General features: G+C 60.5%; 6 protein-coding genes across 11 annotated transcripts; 3 read left to right on the top strand and 3 right to left on the bottom strand.

Annotated features, from left to right (window-relative positions):
- Window positions 1–417: 417 nt before the first annotated feature.
- On the top strand, window positions 418–8,029 carry BICDL2 (BICD family like cargo adaptor 2). Of its 4 annotated transcripts, none has more exons than XM_021698110.1 (10): window positions 418–500; window positions 1,750–2,045; window positions 4,535–4,750; window positions 4,890–5,006; window positions 5,089–5,229; window positions 6,083–6,274; window positions 6,378–6,527; window positions 6,972–7,102; window positions 7,328–7,448; window positions 7,543–8,029. In XM_021698110.1, the coding sequence occupies exons 2-10, from the start codon at window positions 1,764–1,766 to the stop codon at window positions 7,702–7,704; spliced, it is 1,512 nt and encodes a 503-aa protein (XP_021553785.1). In that variant the 5' UTR covers window positions 418–500; window positions 1,750–1,763; the 3' UTR covers window positions 7,705–8,029. The 4 variants fall into 4 exon arrangements, with proteins under 4 accessions (XP_021553785.1, XP_021553783.1, XP_021553784.1 ...); XM_021698108.1 differs by having other exon boundaries at window positions 5,083–5,229; XM_021698109.1 differs by having other exon boundaries at window positions 423–504; window positions 5,083–5,229.
- Window positions 8,030–8,072: 43 nt separating this feature from the next.
- Window positions 8,073–11,097, bottom strand: THOC6 (THO complex 6). 2 transcript variants are annotated; one of them, XM_021698369.2, is made up of 13 exons: window positions 10,964–11,097; window positions 10,044–10,159; window positions 9,873–9,937; window positions 9,679–9,782; window positions 9,557–9,594; window positions 9,425–9,473; window positions 9,230–9,301; window positions 9,034–9,136; window positions 8,894–8,943; window positions 8,738–8,800; window positions 8,529–8,639; window positions 8,308–8,442; window positions 8,073–8,230 (listed from the first exon to the last, which is right to left on the bottom strand). In XM_021698369.2, exons 1-13 carry the CDS (start codon window positions 11,000–11,002, stop codon window positions 8,150–8,152), a joined length of 1,026 nt encoding a protein of 341 aa, XP_021554044.1. In that variant the 5' UTR covers window positions 11,003–11,097; the 3' UTR covers window positions 8,073–8,149. The 2 variants fall into 2 exon arrangements, with proteins under 2 accessions (XP_021554044.1, XP_044770990.1); XM_044915055.1 differs by lacking the exon at window positions 8,308–8,442.
- HCFC1R1 (host cell factor C1 regulator 1) lies at window positions 11,048–13,004 on the top strand. Of its 2 annotated transcripts, XM_021698370.2 has the most exons (4): window positions 11,048–11,501; window positions 11,800–11,856; window positions 11,966–12,094; window positions 12,331–13,004. In XM_021698370.2, exons 1-4 carry the CDS (start codon window positions 11,407–11,409, stop codon window positions 12,464–12,466), a joined length of 417 nt encoding a protein of 138 aa, XP_021554045.1. In that variant the 5' UTR covers window positions 11,048–11,406; the 3' UTR covers window positions 12,467–13,004. The 2 variants fall into 2 exon arrangements, with proteins under 2 accessions (XP_021554045.1, XP_021554046.1); XM_021698371.2 differs by lacking the exon at window positions 11,800–11,856.
- On the bottom strand, window positions 12,687–15,074 carry TNFRSF12A (TNF receptor superfamily member 12A). Its single transcript, XM_021698372.2, has 4 exons — window positions 14,925–15,074; window positions 14,065–14,169; window positions 13,677–13,811; window positions 12,687–13,592 (listed from the first exon to the last, which is right to left on the bottom strand). The coding sequence occupies exons 1-4, from the start codon at window positions 15,016–15,018 to the stop codon at window positions 13,537–13,539; spliced, it is 390 nt and encodes a 129-aa protein (XP_021554047.1). The 5' UTR covers window positions 15,019–15,074; the 3' UTR covers window positions 12,687–13,536.
- A 2,738-nt stretch (window positions 15,075–17,812) lies between these two features.
- Window positions 17,813–18,478, top strand: CLDN6 (claudin 6). Its single transcript, XM_021698289.1, has one exon. The coding sequence runs from the start codon at window positions 17,813–17,815 to the stop codon at window positions 18,476–18,478; it is 666 nt and encodes a 221-aa protein (XP_021553964.1).
- A 1,132-nt stretch (window positions 18,479–19,610) lies between these two features.
- Window positions 19,611–20,264, bottom strand: CLDN9 (claudin 9). The gene has a single exon (XM_021698267.1). It carries the CDS (start codon window positions 20,262–20,264, stop codon window positions 19,611–19,613), a length of 654 nt encoding a protein of 217 aa, XP_021553942.1.
- Between the last annotated feature and the right edge of the window lie 6,140 nt (window positions 20,265–26,404).

Genomic DNA, 26,404 nt, shown 5'->3' with positions numbered 1-26,404 from the left:
TTCAAGTTCTGTCCGTGTAGCCCAAGCGAGTTAGGGGTCCCCCCTCAGCCTCAGCTTCCTCATCTGTAAAATAGGATAATAGCAGTTCCTGCTTCCTTAGGATGTCATAAAAGGAAACTACTTGTGCCCATAAAAGAACTTACTTAGCAGAGTGCTTAATATGTTATATTTGTCCTTGTTGTCATTCTCAGTAATGTCCTATCCCACAGGGCAGTTGTGAGGGGAAAGGAGCTGACGTCTGTGCTCAGCGTCACCTGCACCCCACAGGTGCTCAATTAATGGGGCCCATGGTTTCTGACGGCAGCAAGATGGGTCGGTGCCGCAGAGCTGGGTGGAGGCGGCTTTTCTTCAGCCCCGCCGGGCCATTCCGGCCGCCAGGGGGCGCCCCAGTCCCGCCCGCGGCACCGCCCCCTCACCTGCGCCGGCCGGGCACCTGGTGCCGCCTCCGGAAGAGGGGATCGGGGACGGCGGGGACCTTGGAGGGAGCCCGGCCGGCGTCGGTGGGTGAGAACCTGGGGGGCGCCCGAGGACAGGGGCCGTTGGAACTTCGGGCAGGACAGAGTCGGGGCGAGCGGGCGCCGGGGTAGGGCGGTCGGGCCTGACTCCTGGGGCCGGCAAGCGGGGGGCACGGGCAGGAAAGTAGGTGGTCGCTGAGCTTTGGACGCCTGGGGCCGGGGGGTCGAGGGGCTGGGGACCCAGACGCCTGGGTCGAGGTCCTAAACAGCAGCTCGGTGCGAGGAGGTGCGAGGAAGCGAGAGGAGGAGGAGGAGGGGCGCCCCCGGGTCTCTAGAGCGGGGTCGGGCCCACAGGAGCCACCACAGGAAGACTCTGGGTCCCCGGTGTCTGTGACAACCGCGACAACCGGCTCCTGCGGATAGGGCTGGGCTTGGACACCTCAGGAGGAAGGGACAGGTGTGCGTGCGTGTGTGTGTGCATGTGTGTGTAAGGGGTGGGGGACCTCCAGAGGGCTGGAGGTGGGGAGGGTGCCAGCGAAGTCTGGTGTGTCTCCTCCTTCTGAGCCCCTGAATGGCTGGGTCCTAAGCAGCCCTAGGAGAGCGCCACCAGGCTCCGGTCCCCAGGCGCGAGCAGGGAAGTAAACAGAAACCTGGAGTGGCGGGCACAGTCTGGTGGCACAACCTGTTATTTGGCCCTGCCCTGGTCCTGACCCGGGGCCCCTGGGAAAGTGGGGCCAACACTCCAGAATGGGAGGACTGGATCTGGGCACCTGAGTTCCAAGGGGACCAAAACACTTGGATCTTGAGAAAAGAGGAAAACGGACCAGGATACCTGGGAGGGCAGGGGGCCAGGGACCTGGGCTTCTCAAAGAGGAGGGGTCCGCACACCTAAATTCCCAATTCTTGGGAGGGGAAGGGACTGAGCTCATCTTGAGTCCTGAGTCTCTTAGAACTTGTGTTCTAGGAAGAGTTTCCCAGCTGGTGAGGGACTGGGAGCCAGAACAGCTAAGGTGTGGGCCGTGGGGGGCACTGTCAGTAGTGGGGGGCACCTGCGGTCCTGGGGCACTGGGGCAACGGCAGCTCATTTCCTTGTGCTCCCTGCCTCAGTTTACCCTGGGGACATTAACGGAGCTGGGTGGCCAAGACACAGATCATTAACCCTGCATGGCCCAGGGAGGCTTTGGCTGCAGGACTGAGAGGGCCAGATGTTGACCAGCAGGGGGCAAGTCCCAATGGGCTGCAGAACAGAGTGTGCGGCAGCTGCCTCTCCCCACTGACGCACCTGTGCCCACAGATGCTGCAGGCGCCATGAGCTCCCCACAAGGACCAAGCTTCCTGTCGGGGCTGCTCTCTGGAGGTGCCTCCCCCAGTGGCAATGAGGGCTTCTTCCCCTTTGTGCTGGAAAGGCGGGACTCATTCCTGGGAGGGGGCCCAGGGCCCGAGGAGCCTGAGGACCTGGCCCTACAGCTGCAGCAGAAGGAGAAGGACCTGCTGTTGGCCGCAGAGCTTGGCAAGATGCTCCTGGAGCGCAATGAGGAGCTACAGCGGCAGCTGGAGACACTGAGCGCCCAGCACTCTGAGCGTGAGGAAGTGAGTTGGTGGCACAGGGCAGGGGTGGGACAGGGGACAGGGTGAGCAGACGGAGGACAGGTAGGAGGGTCCAGGTGGGCGGGCAGGTGGGAGGCAGGTGGGCAGGGGGAGGAAAGCCAGGCAGGGGGATGGCCCAGTGTTGCCGGCAGTTAAGAACAGGGGCTCTGAGGACAAGTCGAGATCTGGGTTTAGACCTCTGCCTGGCTGTGTGACCCTGGGCCAGCCACTGGCCTTCTCTGAAACTTGGGTCTGGCTCCTCGAGAGGATAGCGCAAGCCCAGCCAGGAGTTATCGGGTTTCTCCTCCCTGCCTTGCTCTGGGCTCAGCCCTTTCCGTGCATTATCTCCGTCAATTCTCGCCTAATCCTGGGAAGTAGAAGAATTCCTCCCTCTGCCCAGGCTGTCCTCAGTCACACAGTCATTCCAAGGGTCACATCTGGCCCCCTAGACACCCTGGACACCACTGACTCCAGCATCCGTATAACCCCAACCACTGCCCCCGAGATGGGGAGTTTATGCCCCTCACTTCCTCCCCAGGCCACCTAATGGGCATCTCAACATAAGTGGCACTCTTGACTCTGACCCCATCACTGGTGGTCCTCATCCTGGCTTCCCATCTTCTCAGGACCAGAGCCCGAGCATCTCATGACCTCTCTTCTCCCACGTGTGCAAGCCCTGTGGATTTCACCTCTAAACTAGATCTCGAATCCACCCACTTCCCGTGGTCTCTGCAGCCTCCCAGCTGGCCGCAGCCAACAGCACCTCTGCCCCAGCCCCACAGCCGCCTCCTCACTCATCTGCAGCTTCCACTCCCGCCCCTGGCAGCCCATTCTCCACGCTCCATTCTAGGGCAGCCAGAGGGATCTTCAAGAATTGCAAATCGGATCATTTCAGTCCTTGCCTAAAATCCCCCAACGGCTCGCCATCACACTTAAAATGACACTGAGACTCTTCACCAGGGCCCAAAAGTCCCCGCGCGAGGGCCTCGGCCGGCCACACAGCCATCCTCCCCTAGGACCTTGTTTCAGTTCCTTGAGTAACCCACGTGTGTTCCCTCAGGACCTTTGCACCTGCAGATCCTTGGTGTAGCCCTCTTCCTTCCTATGCTTTAGGTGTGAATTCAAACATCACTTTCTCTTTAAAGGACCCCCCAACGGGGGCGCCTGCGTGGCTCAGTTGGTTAAGCGACTGCCTTCGGCTCAGGTCATGATCCTGGAGTCCCTGGATCGAGTCCCACATCGGGCTCCCTGCTTGGCAGGGAGTCTGCTTCTCCCTCTGACCCTCCCCCCCTCATGCTCTCTGTCTCTCATTCTCTCTCAAATAAATAAATAAAAATCTTAAAAAAAAAAAAAAAGGACCCCCCCCAACGTACCCCACTCTTCTTCATCAGAGTTTCTTTACAGCCCTAACATTCCCTCTGAAATGACCAAGTTCGAGCATGTGTCCGTTTGCCTGTGACTCTCTGGAGTTTAAGCTGCTGGAGGCTGGGAACTTGGTGGTCTCGTGTACTGCACATAGCCAGACCCCACAACGGGAGGAGCTCAGAAAGTACTGGACGGATGGCTAGGTGGCTGGAACCCAGAGGTATTAAGGGACTTGTTCAATCACAAAGCAGCAGCAGAGCAGGGCGCCAGCCAAGACAATTGGACCCTGAACCTGGGGATTTAATCCGAGAGCTGTGTTGCCCCCACAATATTTGGTTAAGAGTTTGGCCACCTGGGTTGGAATCCCTGCCTCACTGATTTACTGTGTGTCCTTGGGCCAGGCATTTAACTTCTCTGAGCCCCAGATTACTCATATATAAAATAAGTACGTTAACAATTCTAACTGTGGTTGATTAAATGAAATGGTACCAGGAAAGCGCTAGCACAGGGCCCGCAGGAGTACCTGCTGGTATTTGGAGCAGCATATGGTTAGCACCGCCTTCCTGCTTTGAGAGTTTATAGAGAGTGGGGGCGAGAAGCTGGCCCCCCGACTTGCCTGCCTCCCCAGGCTGGGCACCTGGGTGTGCCAAGAGCGTCCCCCTGCTGGTTGGACAGGTTTTGGGGAGGGCATGCAGAGGCGCAGGGCCCAGGCGGGGCTGGCCAGGGTTAATTAGAGGGAGCTGGCGGAGAGGAGCTGGGGGAGAGGGGCTGAGCAGAGGCTGAACCTCCAAAGCCCCTGGAACATCAGTTGGCGAGGCCATGGGCCGGGGCTTAAATTCTGCCAGACTCAGGCGCCAAAAACGGCGCCTGCGACTTCGGGTCCAGAAGCCCAGGCAGCAGACAGAGGTGAGTGGCCATCAGGGAGCCCCACTCTCCTCTGGTCCCAGGTCAGCTCCTCCTGCCTGACCTGGAAACCTCTCCACTCCCCTCGCCTCCAAGGCTCTGGTTTTCACTCTCTGCCTGCTTCTCCCTCTTGCTTCCACGCCTGTCTCAGACCCGCCCGGACCCCTTTTGCATCTGTGTGTGTGTTCACTCCAGCCTCACCCCCTCTGTCCTGGCCCCCACAGCGGCTGCAGCAGGAGAACCATGAGCTCCGCCGGGGCCTGGCAGCGCGGGGCGCAGAATGGGAGGCCAGAGCTGTGGAGCTGGAGGGGGACGTGGAGGCCCTGCGGGCCCAGCTGGGAGAGCAGCGCGCCGAGCAGCAGGGCAGTGGGCGTGAGCGGGCGCGGGCCCTCAGTGAGCTCAGCGAGCAGAACCTCCGGCTCAGCCAGCAGCTGGCCCAGGTGGGAGAACCGACCCTGTGTCCCTGGCAGAATGAGGGCGGATGCCTGTGTCCCAGTGTGGGGGTTGGTGCACTGGGCTTGGGGTCAAGGCTTAAGGCCAGCTAAGGGCTCCACTGTCTTCCCCCCCCACCCCCCACAGGCCTCGCAGACCGAGCACGAGCTTCAGAGAGAACTGGATGGCCTTCGGGGGCAGTGCCAGGCTCAGGTCCTGGCAGGAGCAGAGCTGAGGACGCGGCTGGAGAGTCTGCAGGGGGAGGTGAGAGCCAGCTGGGGCTGGGGGTGATCCGGGGCTGGCCCAGCGCCTCCCCTCCAGCTCTGAAGTCTCTCCCCAGAACCAGATGCTGCAGAGCCGCCGGCAGGACCTGGAGGTCCAGATCCGACGCCTGCGTGAGGAGGTGGAGAAGGGCCAGGGCAGGCTACAGGCCACCCACGAGGAGCTGCTGCTACTGAGGCGGGAGAAGCGGGAGCATAGCCTGGAGGTGAGGGCAGGGGGGTGCATCTGGCCAGGGCATGGGCCACTGCCTCGGGGCTTCCTGGGAAATGAGGCCAGAGAGGGATCCCGGGGAGCCCCAGAAGCTGGGCCAAGAGAGCACGGGCATTAGCCCAAGGGCAAGTGGGAGCCTAGGAAGGTGACTGAGCAGGGGTGGTCTGCCTTTAGAGTCTGGCAGTTAGGAGGCCAGGGGGTAGGCTGAAGCCAGAGATGACGGGGGCTTGGACCAGGTCTGGGGCAGTGGAGATGGACAAAAGGAAATGACAAGAGGCAGCATGGCCTGATGTTTGAGATCTCAGAATCTTGCACTTTGTGGTGAAATAACGTGGGCCCTTACCCAACACCCCTTCCTACTATTGTGGGACGCCCAGCCTCAATTTCCTTGTCTGTGAGAGGAGATCGGAATGGTAGAGAGCCGCGGTGAGGGTGAGGCACTCAGCACAGCGCGGGCTTAGAAGGAAGGATCAATAAACGCTGGATGACGGCATTAACGAGTAGCAGGCCGACCGGTCGGGGGAAGGGGGCGGGGCTCCGCCAGGTGACCTGATGGGGTGGGGCTGAAGGGAGGGTGATGGGAAACTTTAAAGCCAGGGCACCTGTCCGCGCCCTGTTTTATAGACGAGGAAGTTGGTATCTGCCGAGGGGAACTGCGCGGCCCAAGGCCGCCCAGCGATCTGGGGGTGGGAGCAGGATCCCTGGGGTGCTCCGACAAGCAGGACAGCCTGGCTCTGGGTGGCGCGCCGGCGCCCCCTGTAGGCCGGCGGCGGGATGAAGGCGCCCGGCGCACCTGGCTGACTGCCCACGCTTCTGTTCTTCTGTCTGTCCCTCCTGTCCCTCCGCAGCTGGAACGCGCGCGCTCCGAGTCCGGGGAGGCATTGAGCGCGCTGCGGAGGCTGCAGAGGCGCGTCTCGGAGCTGGAGGAGGAGTCGCGCCTTCAGGACGCCGACGTGTCGGTAGCCTCACTGCAGTCGGAGCTTGCTCATAGCTTCGACGGCGACCAGGACCAGAAAGCGGACGGACGCAGGGACGCCCCGGTGAGCTCGCGGCCCACTAGCCCCCACGTGCCATGCAGACTCCGCCCCTCTTCCTTTTCCCAGGAGGTCCGACACCTCACTGACCGATTCCTTTGGCGAACAGAACACTTGGTCCCCTGAGATCCAAGAGGCGTCCAGCCACCAGCCTTCACCCCAAGAGGAGAGCCTGGAGCCTCCCAAGAAGCGAGCATCTCTAAGGCCAGGGGAGATACTAGAGGAGAAGAAGGCCGAAGTGGCCCGGCTGCAGGATGAGGTGTGGGAGTGGGAGCATAGCGCTGGATGTAGACCCCCTCCCAAGGCCAGTTTCTCTTGCCCATCTACACCTCTGAGATTTTGCGCACTAATTCCCCCTCTACCTGGATCTATCTTCATCCCAACAAACTTGTAGTCATGCTTCAGAAACCAGCCTATACGCCACCTCTTCCAGGAAGTCTTCCTGGGCCGCATTCCCCTCCTTTGTCCCACCTCCTAGTGCTTCTTCTCCCAGCATCCTTTCTGCAGGCTTATACCACCCATCCGGCCCTGCCCCCACCCCATCCTGCACCAGCCTGGGGGCTCAGAAGATTCATCTCCAGCACAGGCCGCGGCTGCCCCGAGTGTTTGTGGAGCAGGCAGGGGAGGGCCTAGAGACCCGAAGCCCTGGCTGCTGGGAGATCTAGAGGCCTACCTGCCTCTCTTCACCTTCCCCTGCCCACAGATCACGCTGCAGCGGGCAGAATTACAGTCCCTGCGGGAGGAGCTGCAGAGGCAGAAGGAGCTGCGGACACAGGAGGACCCCGAGGAGGCCCTTAGCGGCGCCCTCTCGGATCGGGATGAAGCTGTGAACAAGTGAGCTTCTCCCACCATCCACCATAGCCCCAGTGGGACTACAGGGCACCCTAGGCCTTCGATTCCCCCACACGTGATATAATTATCCCCACCCACCAGGAGCCCTCCAACCTTGCGTCCGGTGTTAGCGGCACTACTCCCGTCCGGGTCCCGCAGCGTCCCGCCACCCCCGCTCGCTGAGGCCCGAGCGCCCTAGGACCCACTCTCTGCCCCTCTCGCCTGCAGGGCGCTGGAACTGTCCCTGGAGCTCAGCCGCGTCTCTCTGGAGCGGGACTCGCTCTCCCGGGAGCTGCTTCGCACTATCCGCCAGAAGGTGGCGCTGACGCAAGAGCTGGAGGCCTGGCAGGTGAGGGGCGGGGGCCTGAGGCAGCGGGAGCCGGAAGGGGCGGGGCCAGTGCGCTGACCACCCCGCCTCTTCTCGCCGGCTGCCGGGCCCGCAGGACGACATGCAGGTGGTGATCGGCAAGCAGCTGCGCTCGCAGCGCCAGAAGGAGCTGAGTGCGGCCGGATCTGCCCCGCGTCGCGCCGCACCGCGCTTCTCGCTGCGCCTGGGCCCTGGGTCCGCCGGCGGCTTCCTGAGCAATCTCTTCCGAAGGACCTGAAGGCTGGGCGAAGGAGGCCGCCCATGCCCTCTGGTTCACTTTCCTCTTCTGGCCAGTGTAGCACCAGGGCCCTGATTGTCTTCCAGAGGGGGTGCCCTCCCCGCCCCGGGAAGCTGGGCAAAGGCTCAATGGGAGCAGGGGCCAGCTTTGGGGGCCAAGGGCCCCAGGTGGGTGGCGGGGCAGGTGAGGCAGAGCTGAATTTTCAATCTATATAGACCTATATTTTCTAAGCACCCTGGGTCTGCCATGCTCCAGGGCAGAGATGGGGGTCGGTATTTATGTATCGAGATCAAACAGAGTAATATATAAAAATCATTACACCGACTTGGCCTCCATTCTTGGGAAGAACATGAATGGGAAAATAGCCTGAAAATTTATTTATTAAAAAAAAAAAGAAAGAAAAAAGCACTCCAAATCCCTGGGATGGAAGAGGTGTTGCCAGAGGTCAGAAGGACAAGGAGAAGGCGCGGTAGCCCAGATTGGTGAAGACATCCACCCGGCAGCTGTTACCTGCAGCTGTCAGGACCTGGAGGCAAGACAGGGGTGACTGGCCTGTCCACATATGTGGCCCCCCGGACCCCCGCAGCCCCTTGCAGAACCCACCTTGCACTCAGGTGCTGCTGGCTGCTGGTTGAGACTGAGGCTAAGCAGCCCTGGGGAGGAGCCAGGCACCTGGGCCTTGAGCTCCCCACTCAGCTGCCACTGGTTGACACAGCGGCCCTGGCCAGCAGACAAAATCTGTGGAGGGCAAGGAGAGGGGTCGGGGGTCAGGACTGGAGAGGGGAACTGGGCAAAGGTGGCAGAAGCAAGACAGAGGGCCTCACCAGGTCCTGGTAGAAGGTGACGTGTTTCTGTGGCGCCCGCATGGGGAAAATGGTGGTGGGTGTGGAGGATCGGAGGTGCCAGAGGGTGAGTGCTGGGCCGCCTCCACAGACCTGGGCAGAAAGGTGGGGATCCCCAGCCACTGTAAGCTCAGGCCCTCAGCTGGCAGGGCCCGGAGCGGTCACCCCATTCTACACCTCGCCCTGCTCACCATCCAGTCTGAGTCAGTTGCCAAACATCCGATCCAACGCCCATTGTGGGGTCTCGAGCACTCCTAGGGGAAAGGACCGGAAGAGAGAAGGAGATGAAGATACAGGGGATGCCTAGGAAGGTGGAAGGGAGGACAGGGCATGGGGCGTGCCCTCACCTCATGCTTATACACCTCGATGGTCTGGACTTCCTTGGCTGTGCGGAGGTCTGTGGGGAAAGAACCATGAGAAGAGCCTGGCTGGCCCCAATCTCCCTCGCCGCCATCTCATCTTTCCCTCCAACCGGACACTAACTTACCCCAAAGTCTCACGGCTCCATCCTCGCCACCCGACAGCACTTCAGGGCTCCGCTCCCGCAGTGCCAGGCAGTGGATATAGTCCGTGTGGCCCCGGAGGGCCCGCTGCAGGAGGAGGGCCGCTGTCAGGAGGAGATCCAGGAAGAATGCCCCTACTCCCATCCAGCCCTGACCATCCCAGCTCCATGGCTTGCTCACTGTGAAGGCCCCAGTCTCGAGGTCCATCGTATGCAACTGACAGTCTCCCCCTGCCAGGATGAGAGAATTCTCCTACAGAAGAAGGCAAGGTGGAATCACAAGTCAATGTCGAATCAGGACAGGAACAGGGGAAAGGCTTTTAAGTTTGAACCAAGAAAAGGGCAGAGTAGAGCCCCAGTCACAAAGGGATCAGACCTTGGGGACGAGAAGCAAAGCATTGATCTCAGGCACTTCTAGGCTGGTCCTGGGAGAGAGAAAGCGAGGTCAGCTCCGATGAGGCGGTACCTTCACCCCCAAGTACCTTCTGCCCACATGGCCCTAGCTCACCTGTATGGGGGCTGACGCCGCCACAGCTCCTTACAGCCCTTCATGGAGGGAAACACTGGATCATGTCAGAGGCTCTCTGGGACCAGGAACCCCAGCCCGTCCCCCAGTTCCACACTCCTTACCTTCTTGAGGATCTCTGCCCAAAGCCAGGCCTTCACCTCCCCATCCCCAGCACTGAGCAGATGTCGATCAGTGGAGACCATGCTGTAGACGGGTCCATCATGGGCTAGATGGAAATGCAGGACCTGAGTGACCCTGTCCTGTTCCCCTCCCCTACCCGGGGGTTCTCTAAGCCAGACTCAATGGCTGCACCCACCTTGGAATGTGACCACAGGCTTCTTACTTTCTTCTTTGGCCTCAGAGCTCAAAGCAGCAGACAAGCTGAAGGGAGAGGGGAGGGCAGCCTGAGAGTCAGAAGCAGGGGGCATCAGTCCCAGGGGGTACAAGTGCTAGAGCTACCGGGTGGTGGGAGCAGGGGTGAGGGTACCTGAAGATGGCTATCTGCCCATAATTGTTGCCAGCTGCCAGGAACTTCCCGCAGGGTGAGACACTCTGGGAGAAAATGGTCATGTGGAGCCGCTGCAGGGCCTGAAACACTTCCATCTGTGGGGAGAGGCTGCATGGAGGCTACCTGGGACATCTAGGACCTGCGAGTCAGACTCCTTCCTGCTTCCCCTGCCGCCTGTCCGGCCTCTCACTGCCCAGATCGCTCAGCCATCCTTTGAGGCGGACCACCAAGTGGGTGCCTGCCCATTGAGTCCCAGGGCTTGCTCCAAGAACAGGGTGAGGAAGCGGGCACCTGAGGCATGACGTCTACCGGGACCTTGAGCAAGCACCCAGCCTGGCCTCCAAGGTTCCTCAAGTGTCAAATGGAGCTCACGGGAGACTGTCACAGGTGTCTGAGCTCCTGTATGGAGCTTCGCATACAGCTGCCTCATAATAAGCGCTTAAAAAGTGGCTCCATTACTCCAGTACAGAAAAACATACTGACTTCTTTTTTTTTTTTTTAAAGATTTTATTTATTTATTTGAGAGAGAGAGAATGAGAGACAGAGAGCATGAGAAGGAAGAAGGCAGAGGGAGAAGCAGACCCCTGCTGAGCAGGGAGCCCGATGCGGGACTCGATCCCGGGACTCCAGGATCATGACCTGAGCCGAAGGCAGTCGCTTAACCAACTGAGCCACCGAGGCGCCCCAAAACATACTGACTTCTAATCCCTACCCTCCTACTTTCACGTTAGGCCCCTAAGGTCTTGCTGCGTTACCCTCCCGCTCCCGGGTCACAGTCCGAGACTTTTCTTCCCAGTTCTCACGCAAAACAGAGCTCAGGGCACGACTCCTTGCCGCCCCTTCTGAACGGGGCATGGACTACAAACCCCAGAATGCACCGCGCACCACGCCCGCCTCACCTGACCCAGAGGTACAGCGTATGACACAGCTCGCTCCATGTGGAGAACTACAAATCCCAGAGTGCTCAGCGCGACGCAGCTTCACGCGTCTGGACGTACCCGCGAGCGGTTCCCCTTTGGGGCACCGCACAGCCCCAACACCGCCAGCCGTCCCGGCGCGAAGGCGGCCGCCGAGTATTACCCAGAGCCTCAGGATCCGAGGTGACCGCCGTGAAGATCGCCAACAAGAAGTAGCTCCCACCGCAGCCCCGCTACTCCAGATCCCCTCCCCCACCTCGCCGAGCCCACCGGCCTTCTAGTCCCGCGTCGCTCGCCTTCCGCGCCTGCGCAGAACCTCGCCGCCGCGCGCGCCTAAAACCACGCCCCTCGCGCTGGACCACGCCCTCTGAGGCCCCGCCCTGTCGGCCGGATCCCACCCTCTGCCTGCAGGACCCCGAACCCAAATGATCCTGCAGCAGCCCCTGGAACGAGGCCCCCCAGGTCGGGCCCAGCGCGACCCACGGGCCGCGTTAGGGACGCCCCGAGCCCAGGACGTGAGGTGTGTGTAAGGGCACTGGGTGGGCCTGGCCCAGGGGCCCAGGAGCTTTGGCTGTGGGCTCGGGGCAGGTCTGCAAGATGACACGCGGTGGGGCGAGTCGGCAGGGCTTGGGCATAAGCTGAGACTCGGCTGAGAGTTCTGAGGCAGGCTGCTGGCTAGGCTGGGAGATGGGGTGACTTAGGTGTCAGCTGAGACGGGTGGTCTGGGGACTTCCTGGCTTACACTGCAGGCACTGGAGAGCAGATCCTGGGGATGGGGCCAAGAGGGTGGAGTGCACCTGGCTTTCTTTTCTTCCCAGCTCCCCTCTCCGAGGAGCTGTGCCCATGAGCACCAAGCGGCGCCTGGAGGAGGAGCAGTGAGTTTGGGGGCAGGGAGGGACTCCCAAGACCTCTGTCACATTAGGTCCCCATCAGACTGCCACCAATATGAATATCCCAGCCTGCCTTTTTTCTCTCTCTCCCCAGGGAGCCCTTGCGAAAACAGTTCCTTTCTGAAGAGAACATGGCCACCCACTTCTCTCGACTCAGCCTGCACAATGACCACCCTTACTGCAGCACCCCCATGGCTTTCCCCCCATCTCTGCCCCCACTCAGGTAGGCACCATCCACCATCCACCGTCTGGGCCTTCTGGAGGATCACACCCCATCTTGGAGCCAGTCTCTAGGCCCTGCCTCATCCTGCTATTTTTAGCTTCTAGCCAACCTCTGTTGTTTCCCGTCTTGGCTCCTTGGAAGGTGCTGGCAGCCCAAGAGCTCTTGGGGACCTGGACCTGGTGGGAGGTGGCTCTTCCAGGCCAGCCTCAGCCCCATGCTGTTATTTCCTTTTCCAGGAGCCCTTGCTCTGAGCTGCTTCTCTGGCGCTACCCTGGGAACCTGATCCCTGAGGCCCTCCGGCTGCTGAGGCTAGGGGACACCCCCACCCCCCACTACCCTGCCACCCAAGCTGGAGAGATAATGGAGCTCTGAGTGCTGGTGGGCAGTATTTCTGCCCACCTTCCTTCTTCCCCACAACAGAGAAGATCAGCATCCCTACTGAGGGACCAGCTGTCCTAAATATTCTCCAGACTAGGCCTCTGGGCTCCAGGACCTACCCTCTACAGAGGAGGACACTGAATCCCACAGAGCCCTGGGGAGGGAGGGGCAGGAGGGACAGGAGCATGGGAAGGGAGGCATTCCCCCCAGAACTGAATAAAGATTGCTGAGCAAATGAAGGCTTCAGTCTGGAACCCTGGGGCCTTTGGGAAGGAAGGTGGGAAGGCTGGGGCGCTGGATGCTTGCGGTTTCTCAGAATCTTCCCTGGAAAAAACGGTCAGGGGCCCGGCCAGGTCCTGGCAGGCTGGGCTCAGGCATTGAGAATGTGTGAGTCAGAGCCTCACCCCCACCCCCGCGGCTGACTCACTCCTCCCTCCAGCTCTGGGAAGTTGGGCTGGGGATCATGCCACTCTCCGAACCATTTAAAGTTAAAGATTCTTTTATTAATAAATTCTCCCGCCCTTCCAAACTCTCTCCCCAAAATAAATATTTCCCCCCCTTTGGGGGTTGGGGGGGACAGTGTCTTAGGGCCAGCCCCCCTAGAGGGCCAGCCCCCCTAGAGGGCCAGCCCCCTAGTGTTAGCAACAGGTCCCTAACCCCCCAGACAGAGACCCCATGGTGGAATTTCAGTACATCTGAGTGGGTGGGGCCTGGTGTTGTCTGGCCCTCAGGTCAGTCTGGCCCTCAGGCCATGGGGGTGGAGGGAGGGACGCCTTGTGCAAATGCTGCGGTTCCTTAGTGTCAGCTGTCTGGTGTGAGCCCGCGTGGGTCTCCTTTCCTGTCCTGGAGCCAGAGACAGGGCAGTCAGACACCTTGGAAGGCTCCTCTGAAGCCTGGGCCCAGGCCTGGGAGAGCTGATTCACCAGTCCCCCATCCCTCCACACCCCTGTGGTTGGAAGAGTATGGCTCTGGCTGTCTCGGGTGACGGAGCGGGCTCCAGAATGAATGAATGAATGAATGAATGGTGAGTGGGTGGGGCCTCCTGCTGGCAAGGGCTCTCACTGTCACTGGATCAGTGCCACACCAGGACAGCCCTCCCCGCCGGTCTCCTCGATGGGGGCTGCAAAATAAGAAGAGGCGTGGTCAGGAGCAGGGGAGATGTTGAGGAATGGTTGTGGGGGGTGGGCGGGCCTGGCTCACTTACTAGTAAACTTCTCTCTCCTGCGGCACCGTCTCCAGACCAAGAAGCCAGAAAGCAGTCCCAGCACGAGAGCTAGGCTCAGAGCACCCCCCAAGATGGGCCACAGCAGTGGGAAGGAGGCTGGAGGGGCCGCAGCGCCTGGGGGCAGGACTCCAAGTTAGACCTCGCCCCTTTCGGTACTAGCCCCGCCCCCTAGATCTGAGCCCCAAACCTTTCCCCCACCTTGGCCCCTGCCCTGATCCGATCCCTTCCCCACCCCAACTCCCACCCCCCTTCCTGATTAATTCCCCAGATCTGAAGCCCACTGCTCCCCTCTCCACCCCCGCAAACTCTCTCCGACTCTGGGGTCAGCTCGCCCCTGGTCCCTCTCCCCCCCCTCCCCCCCACTCACAGCCCAGGCAGAAGTCGCTGTGCGGTCGCGCCGGGCACGACGCGCAGTCCATGCACTTGTCGAGGTCCGCGCTCCAGGAGCTGCCGCGAGAGCAGGGGGTGGTGCCTGGGGAGGGGGCCGCGGGTCAGAGGCTGGGGCGGGGCATGGCTATTCTGGGGGCTGAGGTCAGGGTCGGCCGGCTCGAATAACGTGAGTCACCAGCGCCCTCCCCCCGCATTCCTCACAGGTGACCGCACGGCCCGACCGGGACTCAGCAGCGTGGGGGCAAGGGGGGCCTAGCGCGGGACGCTGTGGGGGGGTATCAGGTCCCCACACCACCACCCCCCGCAGCCGGCGGGTGACTCACTCCTGGGCACCGGGCCCGACCCCAGTCCCTCCCCCCGCATAGCTGGGCACTGAAGTCACCGGATGGAAGGGGGCACCCCACATGGTATAGAGGGTACAGACCCCCGTGCCCTCGATACCACCCCCCGCCCCGAGACTCTTCGGTCACTGGGGCCAGACAGACCAGGTACTGAACAGGATGGAGGCGTGCCTTCTCACCGAAGGAGACATCCCGCCCTCAAACTTTCTCCCTCTACTTCCGAGTCTGGACTTACTAGGACAGAAGCCGCCCCTCCATTTGAACAGGGGGGAAACTGAGGCTGGGACTGCGGATGAAGTTCGGAGCGGGATGAACCTCTCCTGGCCAGGGAGCGCGGTGTCTGGAAACCACCTAACCCCGAATCCCCGTGTCCGCCTAGTTCCCCCCAGTTCGGCCTCGTTCTCTGGGTCCCCAATGCCGACTCCCCGATCCCCGGTGAGAGGCTCCCCGGGCCCCCGCGGCCTTCCGCCCAGCCCGGGCCCCGCCCCCGGCGTACCTGGCACTCGCTCCCCGACCGCCGCGCCCAGCAGCGCCAGCCCGAGCCCCAGCACAAGGAGCCGCGGCAGCGGACGCAGCGGACCGGGAACCATTGTGCGCGTCCGGCGGCCGTGGCCGTCTGAGCCTGCCGCGCGCGGGCCGGGGCGGACAGCGGCGGCCCCGCCTCCGCCCCCGCCTTCCGGGGCGGCTCCCTCGGCTCGGCCCGCCCCGCCACCGGCTCTTGGACGCCCCGCCCCGCCTGGCCCGCTAAGTTCAGTCATTCGCTCCACAAGCAGCAACTCGGTGCGCCAGCGGCTGGGACCCCGCAGGGACGCAGACCTGGCCCTGTCCTGTGGATGCTGAAGTCCGGGAAGTTGGGGGTGGGAATCAGACACGAACAACCCATCTCAAAGATAACTGCAGCTTTCGGAAGGGAAAAAGAAGGGGAGGAAATCGGAGGGAGAGACGAACCATGAGAGACTATGGACTCTGAGAAACAAACTGAGGGTTCTAGAGGGGAGGGGGTGGGGGGATGGGTTAGTCCGGTGATGGGTATTAAGGAGGGCACGTACTGCATGGAGCCCTGGGTGTTATACGAAAACAACGAATCGTGGATCACTACATCAAAAACGAATGATGTATGGTGACCAACATAATAAAATAAAATGTAAAAAAAAAAATAACTGCAGCTTTCTTAAGGGCCCCGGGACATAATGATAACGACATAACAAATAATAATAATAAGTCTTTAATTTCTACCTTAGGACATAGCTACACAGTAAAATGTGGGCTTCTTGTCTCCGATTTTTCCGAGTATGAAACTGAAGCTTGGGAACGTTAGGTGAGTTCCCAGGGTCACAGCATTAGTAAGTAGCGGAGTCAGGAGCCAAGCTCTAGCCCCATGGCCTGTGCCCTGACCCACTGCGGGCCGGCGTCAGCCAGCTGAGGTCCCAGCGCCCGGGCCACATGCGGGCGCAGCGGCCCCAGGCTCGAGCGACCCCAGCTGACGAGGTTGAGATTCGCGCGCCCGCGGTCTGGAATGGGGTCTCTGCCCCTCCCCGGGGCGGTGGTCCAGTGACGTCACTGCCTCTTTAAGACCCCCGCCTCCGCCCCCGTCCGCACACTCTGCGGTTCCTACGAATCCCTGTGGGCTTCTTCGCAGGTGAGCCGGGGGAAATGCCAGTGTTGGAGGGGAAGAGGCGGACTCCTCGAGGAGTGGGGTGCAGGGGGCGTGGCGGCGTGGGTGGGGGTGCGTGTAGAGAACTTGGACTTACCTGGGTGGGGGGGCCACCGGGGCACAGCCCCTGGGCGGGGGTCTGCACCGAAGCCGCGGTGAGCTGATCAGGTCCTTCTGCAGCCACGGAAGGGTTAAACGCCCCTCCCCCTCCCCCGGGACAAAGGCACCGAAACCCGGGCGCCCCTCCCCCACCTGCGCTGCTCTCTGGGGCGGGGCTCCCCTCCCCCTCACCTACCGGAGCGGACCCTGCTGATAACCGCCGCCATTAAGCCCTTCCCGCAGCGCGGCTCACAGGCCGGGGGTTTGCGGACCCTTCTTCGGGCCGGACTCAGAAGGGAAATAGGGATCGAAAGCAGGAGGGGGCGCCCTCGGACCAAGGCGGCCCCGTAGTGTGCGGAAAGAGAAGTGGTCGAGGGCAGGGGTAGGGTCTTGGAGGGGAGAGGTGCCGGGTGCATGGGCCGGCGCTAACACCGCCAGAGGCGTGGAGGGCCGACCCTGGGGTTGGGATGAGCGCGGTCTGGGCCGCCGCGTCCGATCTCCCCCGAGGTCTTTAGCTCCGCCAGGTATGGGCGGGATGCAAATGAGGAGTGCACGGTCTGTCCTCTGGCCACACTGCTGGGGCCGGTGCTAAATTCAGGTCCAGATCGTGTGCGGGAACTTTGGGTAATGGAGAGCCCCAACAGGACCCCGAACAGAACTGACCCCCGAATTGAGCCACAACACTAAGTGGGATGTGAAGGGAGACAAGTGAGGGGCCGGAGCTGCTGCCGAGGGGCGGGTTCACTGGACACACTCCAAGGGTTTAGGTCCTTTTAGGGGAATTGAGTCCTGAGAGGTTGGCGTTTTGAGCAAGAAAGCACAAGAAAATGTCCCCAACCTTGGAGGTATGTTCAGTGTGACCCTAAGGGAGGGCAGAAGAGCAGGACCCAGTGGGGCAGCAGGTAGCCATGAGGAAGAAGTGCTTTTGGGTGAGAGGGTGGTATTTTTTTCTTCTTCTTCTTCATTTCTCCTGCCCCTCTGGAGTTTGCTGCTGGGCTGGGCCAAGTAGGGCCAGGCAAGGCCAGAGATGAAGGATCACCTGAGACACATGTCATTACCCTCCTGGGGGGATGGAACCAGGTTGGGGTGAGGGGTTTGGACACAGCTATTGGGTGGTGGGAGGAAGCTGGGATCTCTAATCTTGATTTTGAAACTGACAGGTTTTGAGCTTGAAACTCATGGCTAGAGCCAACCCACCATCTGTGTGCCCCAAGGAGGCCATCTGGAAATTGCCCTCTCTTTTGTTTTGTTTTGTTTTTGCTACTTTGCTGTCTGATAAAATGTATGCAAAGTGGCTGGGGCGGTAGACTAGCCTCAGTATAGGCTTCATGTCTCATTTGCACTCAAAGCAGCCAGGACTGGGTCACTTACTTACTCCCTCTTGTTAGTCAAGACAATCACATAACCAACGAAAAAATTACATGCTCAAACATCAAGTGTTCGTTTTGCCCATGAGAAAATGAGGCTTGGGAAGAGTGCCCTGCCCGTGGTGTACTGACTTCCTGGGTTCATACTCTCGCTGCCCTGTGTGGTAGCCACAGCTCATTGGGAACAAAGGGTCTGGACCAGCCTGTCTTCACATTAGTCTGCTTCTGTCCCCCAGTGCAGCTCCTCTCAACCTCAACTGTGCCATGGCTTCCGCTGGTCTGCAAATCCTGGGGATCATCCTGACACTGCTTGGCTGGGTGAATGCTCTGGTGTCCTGTGCCCTGCCCCTGTGGAAGGTGACTGCCTTCATCGGCAACAGCATCGTGGTGGCCCAGGTGGTGTGGGAGGGGCTGTGGATGTCCTGCGTGGTGCAGAGCACAGGCCAGATGCAGTGCAAGGTGTACGACTCCCTTCTGGCGCTGCCCCAGGACCTGCAGGCCGCCCGCGCCCTCTGCGTCATCGCCCTCCTCTTGGCCCTGCTCGGGCTGCTGGTCTACCTCGCGGGAGCCAAGTGCACCACCTGCGTGGAGGACAAGGACTCCAAAGCCCGTCTGGTGCTAGTCTCTGGGATCATCTTTGTCATCTCAGGGGTCCTGATCCTCATCCCTGTCTGCTGGACGGCTCACGCCATCATCCGGGACTTCTACAACCCCCTGGTGTCGGACGCCCAAAAGCGGGAGCTGGGGGCCTCCCTCTACTTGGGCTGGGCGGCCTCTGGTCTTTTGTTGCTGGGCGGGGGGCTGCTGTGCTGTACCTGCCCCTCTGGGGGGTCCCGGAGCTCGAACCATTATATGGCCCGATACTCGGCATCGGCCGCACATGCCACCTCTCAGGGGGTCCCTGAGTACCCCACTAAGAATTATGTCTAAATCTGGTAGGGGAGTGGAGACTCCCTCGACAGTGGAGCCTAACCCCCTGAGCTGGAGACATGGAGATGGTAATCCAGACAGCTTGGGGGCTGTTTTTATCTTTTTTGCTTTTGGGGGGAAGGGAATTTTTAAAGTTCATTTGAAAACCTAACCAAGGAACCCAAGTCTCTCCTGGGCTCAGCTGTTGGTATTTCTCACCTCTGGATGATGGAGCCAAGGAGGTGATGCTTCACAGATTCTAGATCTTTCTCCACCCTGGACATCCCCATCTTGGAGGCCAACCTGGAGCTGTGGGCCAACATAAGGCTGCCTGCTGTTGAGGTGCTTTCAACCTGTCCCCGAGTCCCTCCTTACTGGTCAGGCCTCTGGAACCCCTGGGGGCTCTTGAGCCTCACGGATGATAAATCACCAAAGAACTGGCCGCCTCCAAGTCTTCTGACCTCTGGCTCCTCTATCTTGAGTCCCGAGTCCTGTCCTGGATGTGCTGTAGACTCCCCTCCCCCACCCCGATCCTCTCACCTTCAACCCCTGCACACTTCTGCCACGCCTCCCCCCATACACACTCACCAGTTTTTGCTAAATAAAGCATGTCTTATGAAGAGCCAAGGTACAAATTCTCTGTTTATTCCCAACTAGTAGGTGGGCATAGAAGGTTGGGTGATAGACTGGGCCTCCTGGCCTGGACCTCTAGATGCAGGTGGTGGCCAGACTGGAGAGGACCCACCGCAGGCAGGCGTCCCCTCCTTATTTTGGAGCCAAGGACCTGCTGCCCTTTGGGTGAAGCCCCAGGCTCCTGGGACAGGGGTGGCCCCAGAGGAAGAGGACGGACAGCCTAAGTTGTGGACCACAGAAGGAAGCAATTTGTCCGGGGGAGGCAGGGGCAGACCAGCACACCCATCAGCTCTGGCTCTGCCTGGGTGGAGGTAGGGGAAGGGCTCATGGGGACCCCGCTGAAGAGGTTCTGGACTCAGCTGGGGTAGCTGATACTAGGTCTAGCCAGGCCTGATTGGAGCGTCTGGAAAATGGGTTTTGCCCTGGGGGACGGGTTAGCAGTCGGGGGCAAGGGTCAGAGCAGGGCATCCTGCACAAGGTCAAGGCTCTGAGCCGCAGGCTTCCAGGGACACTTTCCACCTCATACGTAGTCCCTCTTGTCCAGCCCAGATGCACCTGAGCGGGAGGGGATGGAGTAACCCAGCCTCGGTCCTCGGGGCCGGTCGATCTGGGGTGGAGGGCACGTGCAGCAGAGGAGGCCCCCCCCCAGCATGAGCAGGGCAGCAGCGGCCCAGCCCAGGTAGAGGGAGGCCCCCAGCTCCCGCTTGAGGGCCTCGGCCACCAGAGGGTTGTAGAAGTCCTGGATGATCGCGTGCGCAGTCCAGCAGACGGGGATGAGCACCAGGATCCCCGAGAGGAGGAGGAGGACCCCTGCGGTGAGCATGATGCGGGCCTTGGCACCTTCGTCCTCCACGCAGGTGGTGCACTGGGCCCCAGTGATGGCCATCAGCAGCCCGAGCAGGGCCAAGAGGAGGGCGACGACGCAGAGGGCGCGGGCGGCCTGCAGGTCCTGGGGCAGCGCCAGAAGGGAGTCGTACACCTTGCACTGCATCTGGCCTGTGCTCTGCACCACGCAGGACATCCACAGCCCCTCCCACACCACCTGGGCCACCACGATGCTGTTGCCGATGAAGGCGGTCACCTTCCACAGGGGCAGAGCACAGGACACCAGGGTGCCCAGCCAGCCCAGCACAGCCAGGGTCATGCCCAGGAGTTCAAGGGCAGTTGAAGCCATCTGTCCCCTCAGGTCTTCTTAACCCTAGACGGCCTGGTTGACTCACAGGGGTGGGTCCGATGCTGCTGGGTGGGGGTCTCGGTGCCCAGCACAAGGGAAACACTGTGTCCTCGGCCAGGACTGTCCTCACATCTGTGGGCCTCTTGCAAAGCACCTCTCTTTGAGCCCCTCAAAGGCCTACCTCTGACCCCGACATGCACCAATCAATCTCACAGTCCTGCTCAGCGGAGTCGCGTTGTCCTCTCGAGGGCCCCGTTGGCTACCAGATGCCCAGTGGCTGCCTCTCCTGCCACCCTGCAGTCACGTCCCGGCCGCCGCCCCTCCTGACCCACCTTCAGCTGAGAAGAGCCTTGTGCCGCCGGAGGCCCAGGCTCACACGGAGCAGCGCACCCTCTGTGGGTGTCACCCGGGGACTCGGCCAGCTCCCAGATGCAGGCGGGGTTTTGAGGTGGAGGCGGGGGAGGGGCAGCAAAGCCAACTGGGGAAGCCAGAGCTACAGGGAGAAGGCGGGGCTGGGGGTGGGATGGGGAGCCTGGGAGGGGGTACCGCGACCGGATCGGGGAAGGAAAGAACCTCCGTGCCTGTGGGAATGCAGGGACCAAGGAAAGGGGAGACTGAGGACCAGCTGGGGAGCGGGGAATGGGGGAGTGATGGAGCTCTGGTAGGCTCAGCAAAGAGAAGCGGAGGTTGGAGGTTAAGTTGCCTCTCTGAGCCGCCGCCTCCTCCCCCAGCAACTCCTCCCTGTAAGCTTTTCCTTTCCTGTTGCAAACACACCCAGATCCCCCAGTATCGCACACCCCAACCCTGCTCATGTCCCCCTGCCTACCCCAGGAACCCGATCTGTCTCCAGTCTCAGCCCAGTGGCCCTGGCTGCTCTCAAGGGAGGGGCCCCGCCCTTACCGTTCCCCAGGCGACAGGTGCCTGGCGCCCAGCTCAGGTGGCATCACCCAGGCAACGGCCTAAAAAGTTCCCTCCACACACACTTCTTCCTCGGCTCAGGTGTGCCCTTCCCAGGCCCGATACTGAAACTGAGGGCCGAGCTGAGCTGCCGCAGGTCTCTAGGGCCCAAGGGGTAAAGAGTCTGTTGTGGAAGTAGGGGAGGGGCACACAGGGGTCTGTGGGCGAAGGGGGAAGAGTAGCAGAGACAGAAGCCCTGGATGGGGGTGAAGCCTCAGGACCCAAGTCTTTTCCATGAGGAGTAAGTGATCACTCTGGAGGAGACCCCATGGAGGAGGGCAAGAGGATGAAGCCCAGGTGAACCCTTCCTCAGTCCTCAGGAAAGACCCTCCCGCTCCTGAAGACCCCCTCGGAGCCTGTGACTCCCCTTGTGGGGGACAACCTGGGACTCACAGACTATAACCCAAATCCTGCCACCAACTAGGGACAGATTATGGGAGGTCAAGGTCCTTAACCTCCTTAGGTCAAAGACCCCTGTGAGAAACCTTATGGGACCCACAAACATGGGCCCCTCATCTTGGGCGTCATGAACTCCCTCAAGCCCCTTCCTGGGTGCTAGGAACTGAGGGAAAAGGAACGGGGGTGGGGGACGCTGATGAAAATTCCTTCCTTTCATACACTTTCCTGGGTGGCTGGCGGACCCTCTAAGGCAGAGCTGGGCCCCCATCTGGAAGAGCCTCTCACTTCCACACCTCCTGAGGATGGCCCACGGCCTGTCTGCCCTATGAGGAGGCACCCCTTGATGGCCTGGGAGCTAACAGGGCCACTGGGGGCAGGCCTCGGAGCTGCCACCCCCCCCACCCCCGCACACATGGTCACTCACTGCACCTCTCTAGGGCCCTGGGAGTGGTGTGCACTGGGCGCCTCTTCGCCCGTTCAGTGGGGCTTAGTCTATAAAGGATTTTAACTTCAGGTGGGTGCACTGCTTCTGGGAATGGGTTTTAGCACTTTGGGGAAGAGAGGTTTATACTTTCATCAAATTTGCAAAAGGGTCAGTGACCAAAAGAAGCTTGAGAGAACTGCTAAAATGGAGACTGAGGCCAGCACCCATGAGTGGGGCTGTAGGGTAGAGTGCGGTGGCCCGGTGGACATGGCGGGGAGTGGGAAGGGGCCAGAGCTGGCCGCGGCTGGGCCAGCTGGCTGTGATGGGCCTGGGGAATCTCCGGGAAGTTTGTCCAGCTTATCCAGCCCCTGGGGCCCTAGATTTCATGGTCGGGAGGGGCGGCTGAGGAGAAGGACAAATAGAGGCAAGCCTCGGGGCCTGGAGGAATCCGGACACACAGGTTGAAGCAGTTGTCAGGAGGCAGCAGGGAGCCCGGGTCTGGGGCTCTGCGAGGGGCCCAGCAACCCTCCCAAGGGGCCTCCCATCCTGGGCAGCCCAGCCCAGGGTCTTTTCTCTCTCTAGGCTCAGAGAAAGCCCTGGGCTTAATGAGACCAACTCATCCTGATTTGCCCAGAGAGCTGGTCAGCCTGCAGTCGGGCCTGGCACCAAGGACCCCTCAGTTCCACAGATAGGTCCAAACCCCCAGCGTTGTGACAGGACCAGTGGGGTGCCGCGGAGGACCCTCACTGTTTTAGATCCCAATCCCTCTTGGGCTCAACATGTCAACACTCAAGCAGAGAAGACCTGCACACTGCCAGGGGTTGGCTGGCCACGTGGGAGGTGGTGTTCAGAGGCTGAAGACACCGCCCTTTCACCCCCAGACCAATCCGTACCAGAACTGTCTTGGCGGGGGGGCAGCTTCGGCTTCCTCCCACCTGTCTACTCTTTTCCCTCTTTATAAGACAAGGCACCCCCCCACCCAAGGCCTTCAGGGAGGGTGAAAGTGGGGCAGGCTGTGCGAGAACAAGGGAAGGTTGAGAGGTCACCAGGGCTGGTCAGACGAACCGCCAGTAGGAGGGGTAAGCAGCGAGGGCGGATTCCCGGGGCACCCAGGCAGGACAGCCTTCCCACCCTCAGCCCTCAGGCCCTCTCTTCGGTCCCCTGGTCCACCTGGACTCAGTGGGATCTGGGAACCAAAGGGTTAAAGTTGGGGCCCAGCGGGGACTGTAAATGGGGCTGGAATGCCATTGATATGGAGAGGTGGGGACTCCCTCGGCGTGGTTACCACCTCAATGGCACTTTAACAGGTCCGCTGGAATCCCCACCCCCACCACCTCCGCCCAGGAAAGAGGTGGGGGAGGGAAACCTGCCCCAAGACACTACTGTGGAGGGAAACTGAGGCACGGGAAGGGAGGGCAGCCTCGCCCCGCTCACTGCTTCAGGGGGTGGCAGAACTGGACCCGAACTTTGTTCTCTGGGAGGACAGTGGGGTGGGGCCACTCCACCGGGACTGGGCTTAGATGGGGGAAGGGCAGAAGAGGGTTAACTCCAATCCCAACATCTACCACACTTTTCTCGAAAAGTGTGGCCCAAAGACAAAGGAGGGGAATTGAAGGTCCGAGAGCCACCATGGTGCCAAGAAGAGTATGGGGTGGGCTTGGGGACGGCACAACCCCAAGGGAGCATCAGCCTCTGCTTTGGGGAGGTGCCCAAGGCCCCAGACTTTATGGGTAGAAAAGCCAGATCCTCTGGCCCCTGAAACAAAAGGTGCAGATGAAACCCTGGGGTCCCATGACAGCTGTCTACCCCCATTTTACAGACAAGGAAACAAGCTCCAAGAGCAATGGGAACTTGGCCACGGGTCCTTGGGAGAAACAGGATAAGCCTGAAGGAGCCCCAGACCCTGACTTCAAGGCCCAGCACCCAGAGCCCAGTGCTGGAGGGTGAGCTGGGGCTCCTGGTGCCTCTTTCCCCAAAGGCAGCCCGGGAGCCCCCCACAGGCCACCCCACCCACATCTTGCCCCATTCTTCCCCCCACCCCCGCCTGCATTCCCTCCTTCCCCTGACTCTTCCAGGCACCCGGCACCCTGTGCTGGGAAGCCTCTGCAGGGAACTGCATCTGGACCTGATTACACCAGGAGCCACCCCACCTCTGCTGCACCTTCCCTGTGTCTGTGTCCCCCTGCTGTGGGCAGCCTAAGGGACGCTGGGTCAGACCTCTCTGGGCAAGTCACAAGCGCAGTAACCTCAGCTGCCTCCTGGCTGTAAGAGGGAGGGAGAAGTCTGCCTTGTTTACCCCCAGGGTCACTACAAGAATTTGCCCAGGCGGGGAGCACCCCATGCACCTTGGGGATCACCCTAGGCACTGACTTGACACGAGAGTATCTTGTTAATGGCACCATGGCCGTTTCACTCGCGAACCTAGTCAGACTCCGTGGATCCGAGAGCAATTAACCTTATTATCTGTCGGAACTGTCAGCTTTCACCCGGCAGCAGTTATTCATCCGGGGTTCAGAGGGCGGGGTCGCCCCTCACCTCACTGCTGTGATCTTTAAGAGCATGCGTTCAGTCTTGTCCTTCCTGTCTGACTCTTAGTGGAGGAGCGAGGAGAGGAGAGCTGCAGGATGCAGAGGGGTGCAGGAAGCAAGCCGGCAGGAATGGGAACTCAGCCAGAATTCAAGAAAGGGGACAGGGAGTCATTAAAGTACTTGTGCCTTTGGCTCCTGCTAAAGGATGCAAGGGCACCCAAGGCTCCAGGTCAGTAAGAGGGAGGGTGTCAAACACAGTGGTCAGGGAAGCTGGGAAGACAGCTCTGGAGGTGGGGCAGCCCCTCTGCGGGGAGGACACTACCTGTAATGATTGCATGGTGGCCCCCAACACTGGCCAGGTCTTAAGCCCTGGAACTTATGAGTGTGGCCTTATTTGAAACCAGGGTCTTTGGAGCTGTAATTAAGATAAATTAAAAACCTCAAGATGAGATCATTCTGGATTCAGGGTGGGCCCTACACCCAATGACAGCTGTCAAAAGAGAAAAACAGGAAGATTTGAGACACACAGGGTAAGGTTGTGTGAAGACGGAGGTGAGGCTGGAGGGACAAGGCTACAAGCCAAGGAACGCCAGGGGCCACGAGGAGCTCCAAGAGGCTAAGGAGGATCATCCCCAAGAGCCTTGGGAGGAGCACAGCCCTGAATGCCTTGATTTTGGACTTCTGGTCTCCAGAACCTTGAGAGAATAAATCCCTTTTATTTTAAACTGCCCAGTTGGTCGTGATTTGCTACAGCAGTCACAGGAAATTCGTATACTGCCTTTCTTGCTAGTGGGTCCCAGGCTCTCAGAGGTTGCCCAAGGTTAAGTTGGCTTCCTGATACCACTCTTGAGCTGTAGAAGAGCCCGTTGAGATAGGACATCTGCCTGGTTACCTGAGCCCAAGCCACCTGAGTAACAAAGGGAACGTTTATTCTGGGTTGCACATGCTGGGGAGAGCCTGGCACGGTGGGGGTGGAAGCGAGGGCAAGCAAAGGTGAGGAGAGAATAGGGGCTTCCTTTCATGACTCACCTTGGGAGCTTTCCTGTCCCGGTGGGGACGACCTAGCCCTTGCATGTGATGCTGCGGCTCTAGGGCCCAGTATCGGCCATCCGTCAGCACCCCTGTTCTTCCGGGGCACCCATGCCTGCAGAACCCTTGGATCTATTTCAGTTCAAAGTCTGACTCAAGACTTGGAAGGCCGCATGTGGGTTTCTCAGAAGCCATACACACATAGTGGGGAAGGGCCTTGTGATGGCACCTAAAACCCTTCGTTTTATAGGGGAAAATGAGACATTTTTCGGACCCAGTCAGAGCATTTCAAATCTTGTTTTCATTTCCTCAAGCCAAGTGCAGTGGGCGCCCCCCCACCCCTGTCCCCACGGTTCTGATAAGCAGCCCACTTATCAGCACAGAGGATAAGTTACGTTCTCAAATAACCAGGCAAGAGGCTTGCTGTAGGGCGGTAGGGGAAAATGGAATAAAGACCCTATTCTTCAAACGAATTTATTTTTAGACTTGCTGCTTCCACCCCAAAGCTGGGCCGCTCCCCTGACACTCCCTCCCTCTTGCCCAGTCTGGGCTCTGACCCACGCTTTCTGAATCGCCAGTGGGGAAGGCGGTGAGGGCGCCCAGCCCGGGTGTCCCAGGCGGGGCTGCCTACTCACCCGCCCCGCAGCCCCTCGGCAGCGACGGTCTCGGAAGGGCCGGGCCGTCAGCAAGGAGGCGACAGGAAGAGGTGCGGCGGCGGCGGCGGGGGGAAGGCGGGCAGCAACCAGGGGGCGCGGGGCGCGGGCGGCGCCAGCAGGCTGGAGGGCGAGGGCCGCGCGGGCAGC

The sequence above is a fragment of the Neomonachus schauinslandi genome, chromosome 5 (genome assembly GCF_002201575.2).
Source record: "Neomonachus schauinslandi chromosome 5, ASM220157v2, whole genome shotgun sequence".
Classification (NCBI taxonomy): Eukaryota; Metazoa; Chordata; class Mammalia; order Carnivora; family Phocidae; genus Neomonachus; species Neomonachus schauinslandi.
This window is presented reverse-complemented; position numbering and strand designations above follow the sequence as displayed.

Excerpts from the sequence above, each read along its gene's own strand:
- BICDL2 (XM_021698108.1), top strand. The coding sequence starts at position 1,764 with ATGAGCTCCCCACAAGGACCAAGCTTCCTGTCGGGGCTGCTCTCTGGA. Across the intron at positions 5,007-5,082 it reads TGGAGAGTCTGCAGGGGGAG|AACCAGATGCTGCAGAGCCG; the intron begins GTGAGAGCCAGC and ends GTCTCTCCCCAG. Across the intron at positions 7,103-7,327 it reads CGGGATGAAGCTGTGAACAA|GGCGCTGGAACTGTCCCTGG; the intron begins GTGAGCTTCTCC and ends TCTCGCCTGCAG.
- THOC6 (XM_021698369.2), bottom strand. The coding sequence starts at position 11,002 with ATGGAGCGAGCTGTGTCATACGCTGTACCTCTGGGTCAG. Across the intron at positions 10,160-10,963 it reads ACGCTGTACCTCTGGGTCAG|ATGGAAGTGTTTCAGGCCCT; the intron begins GTGAGGCGGGCG and ends CTCTCCCCACAG. Across the intron at positions 9,137-9,229 it reads TCGAGACTGGGGCCTTCACA|CGGGCCCTCCGGGGCCACAC; the intron begins GTGAGCAAGCCA and ends CTCCTCCTGCAG.
- HCFC1R1 (XM_021698370.2), top strand. The coding sequence starts at position 11,407 with ATGATCCTGCAGCAGCCCCTGGAACGAGGCCCCCCAGGTCGGGCCCAG. Across the intron at positions 11,502-11,799 it reads CCCCGAGCCCAGGACGTGAG|CTCCCCTCTCCGAGGAGCTG; the intron begins GTGTGTGTAAGG and ends TTTTCTTCCCAG. Across the intron at positions 11,857-11,965 it reads CGGCGCCTGGAGGAGGAGCA|GGAGCCCTTGCGAAAACAGT; the intron begins GTGAGTTTGGGG and ends CTCTCTCCCCAG.
- TNFRSF12A (XM_021698372.2), bottom strand. The coding sequence starts at position 15,018 with ATGGTTCCCGGTCCGCTGCGTCCGCTGCCGCGGCTCCTTGTGCTGGGG. Across the intron at positions 14,170-14,924 it reads GGTCGGGGAGCGAGTGCCAG|GCACCACCCCCTGCTCTCGC; the intron begins GTACGCCGGGGG and ends CCCCCTCCCCAG. Across the intron at positions 13,593-13,676 it reads CAGGAGAGAGAAGTTTACTA|CCCCCATCGAGGAGACCGGC; the intron begins GTAAGTGAGCCA and ends CTTATTTTGCAG.
- CLDN6 (XM_021698289.1), top strand. The coding sequence starts at position 17,813 with ATGGCTTCCGCTGGTCTGCAAATCCTGGGGATCATCCTGACACTGCTT.
- CLDN9 (XM_021698267.1), bottom strand. The coding sequence starts at position 20,264 with ATGGCTTCAACTGCCCTTGAACTCCTGGGCATGACCCTGGCTGTGCTG.